Genomic DNA, 2,688 nt, shown 5'->3' on the forward strand with positions numbered 1-2,688 from the left:
GGAAATTAATGAGGTTAGTAAATGATCGATGAGAGTAATTATTAAAGATATCTATCAACTTATGAATCTTTTTTTTTTACAAAATATAAACGTATGGATCAATTTTTTTATTTAAATTTTTTAAAACCATGGTTTGAAACCATGAAATGAATGCATGTCCAAACGCTAACCGCATCTCCAAACACCTACTAAAATAGTTGTCTATGCACCTTTCTCCTAAAAAATATAGAAAAGAAAAGCTTTTTCTTTTTGGAAAAAAGTTAAGTACTCTACTAAATACTAGTAATAGAGCTTCTTCCATTGTGATTTCAAATTTACAAAAGGAAATGAAAAGTAAGAAAATAAGAAATGTCCCAATTTGAAAAAAATGTCCCCACATATCTCTTACATGTATTATGCTCTCTGTTTTATATATTTCTCCAAGACAAACACTGCCAACTTTTCTCAGAACTCAATAAGTTTTGAATTCTCTGAAGGGGAATGTGATGGTACAGTAAAGTATATGTCCGAGAGAGAGTACAAACCAATTCAAATTTAGACAACTGAACAAAGTACTTTGTATCATTAACTACTTTTATTACACTATATATAATAAACAAAGCTTAATTAACTTAAGTAATATGCATCAACAAGCCGAAATTAACCCAAAATTTAAAAGATAAAGCGGGAAAAAAAAGGGAAATTAAAGAGTACAAACCGACTCAAAATTTAGACAACTTACCAAAGTACTTTGTATACAAAATTAACTACTTTTATTACACTATATATATTGAACAGAACATAATTAACTTAACTAATATGCATCAACAAGCTGAGATTAACCCAAATTTTAACAATAAAGTGGCCAAAAAAAAAAGAGGAGGAAATTAAGAAACAAATCAACAAACCAAAATGCTTAAGAAAAGCCCATACACTGATTTTACGTTTGTAAACAAAACATTTACTGATCAAGTGCATTAGGGCCACTGCAATAATTCAAAATATGATTCCAAACCCATTGAACCAAAAATCTTCTTCTCAACCCATTCATATTAAAAGTAGCACCATCTTTACCATTCAACATTTGCCCAGTATATGACCCGCCACCACCAGTACCATATATCCCTTCACAAAGATCCGCTATTTCCACAGGAAAACTCGGGTCCTGACCCGCATACCAAGCATTCACTAACGGGTTAGTCGATAACTCCGCTATCTCATGAGCTATCACACTTATCATCCCATCAACACCCACATCATTGTTAGGTGACTTAACGGGTTTAAAACCCGGCATATAATTCGGTACTGAAAACGGGTATGCACAAATACCCGGACATAACTTAGCGGAATTACCCACCCAAGCGTAAGGCAAAGTATACCCAACAATAGACGGAAAAGTGAAGTAATGAAACCCGCATACATTTTGGCAAAAATCTTGAACGTACACGTCATCAGAAGTGAGTAATAAGTAGACCCCACTTTTCGGATTTAACGGTAGTGGTCGAGTACGTGCTGTAACAGCGGATTTTATAACGGACTGTACGGTTAAACGTGTTAACGATTTACCGTGTGAGTAAAACCTGTCGTTTTTTTCGTTACCTAAGTGGACATTACGGGAAATGTTGGCTCCGGTTTGATCAGTGTAAAGTTGGACCGTTTTCCACCAACCGGAAACCGAAGGCGGTTTAGAATCAACGGCTGAGAATGAACCGATGAAATCGCGGATAATACGCTTTTGGGCTTTGGCCCAACGGCCGTACCAGATGGGATAGACAGTGATATTTGCGGTAAGAACAGGGCCCATGTGATATTTCAAATGGATGAACTCTGATGACCCTTCGTATTTTTTTGACCCACCATAGAGTAACTCGGTGGTGTTTGGTTTTTGGTTGGGCCATGGACGCCATCCATTTACAGGTGAAGTAAATAAAAAGAAGAAGAAACTTACGAGAAAATAAAAGGTTGCCGGTACCGGACCTACCGGCCGGCGGTAAAGGGAAGTATTGGGCATTTTAAGGGGTAGTAGATGAGAAGGAACTAACAAGTGTGAGAGTGGAGTAACGGGTATTTATATTGCATAAATTATCACAAAAGGGTGAGTAAATTCTCTGTTCTCTTTTACACGCAATTTAAAAAATATTTTTTATGTTACTATTCGAATTTCAAGAGTAAACACTTCAATTTTGATCAAATTCAAATATGAGGATTCTCAAATGTTTTAAAATAAGATTTACATATTTATAAACTACGTAAAAGAATATTGTAAATCATAATAATGACAATTCAAATTTTGAAAAAATACTTTTTCTAATTCAAAATAAGTGTTCACTTAGCTTTTTTCACATCTCTTAAGAAAATACTAACTGCTAAAAATTAGATATTTTGACCAAAATTCCCTTAATTAATAAGACTCTTGCATGCTTATTGTCTTGAGTAATGGGGGCAAATTTGAAAAAAGTAAAGTTAATTCCTTCTTAATTATATAAGTGTACACTTATTTTGAATAAAAAAATTCAATGGACGCTTATTTTGAATCGGAGGAAGCATATAAAAAATTATAGTAAAAGAAAGACTTGTTTGAATCTCGAAAATCGAAAGATGTCATATAAATTAGGATGAAGGAAGTATTAATCATGATGTGATTTGAACTATTTTACTCTTTATTAATATTTAAAAACTATAACATCATCCCATAATTGAGATATTTGT

At 33.5% G+C, this 2,688-nt stretch overlaps 1 protein-coding gene across 1 annotated transcript; it reads right to left on the reverse strand.

Annotated features, from left to right (window-relative positions):
* Positions 1-729: 729 nt before the first annotated feature.
* On the reverse strand, positions 730-2,067 carry LOC132631750 (protein EXORDIUM-like 3). Its single transcript, XM_060347448.1, has one exon. It carries the CDS (start codon positions 1,988-1,990, stop codon positions 941-943), a length of 1,050 nt encoding a protein of 349 aa, XP_060203431.1. The 5' UTR covers positions 1,991-2,067; the 3' UTR covers positions 730-940.
* Between the last annotated feature and the right edge of the window lie 621 nt (positions 2,068-2,688).

This window comes from Lycium barbarum, chromosome 3 (assembly GCF_019175385.1).
Source record: "Lycium barbarum isolate Lr01 chromosome 3, ASM1917538v2, whole genome shotgun sequence".
NCBI lineage: Eukaryota > Viridiplantae > Streptophyta > Magnoliopsida > Solanales > Solanaceae > Lycium > Lycium barbarum.

Bases quoted from the DNA above. Each gene is read 5' to 3' on its own strand.
- LOC132631750 (XM_060347448.1), bottom strand. From the start codon at position 1,990: ATGCCCAATACTTCCCTTTACCGCCGGCCGGTAGGTCCGGTACCGGCA.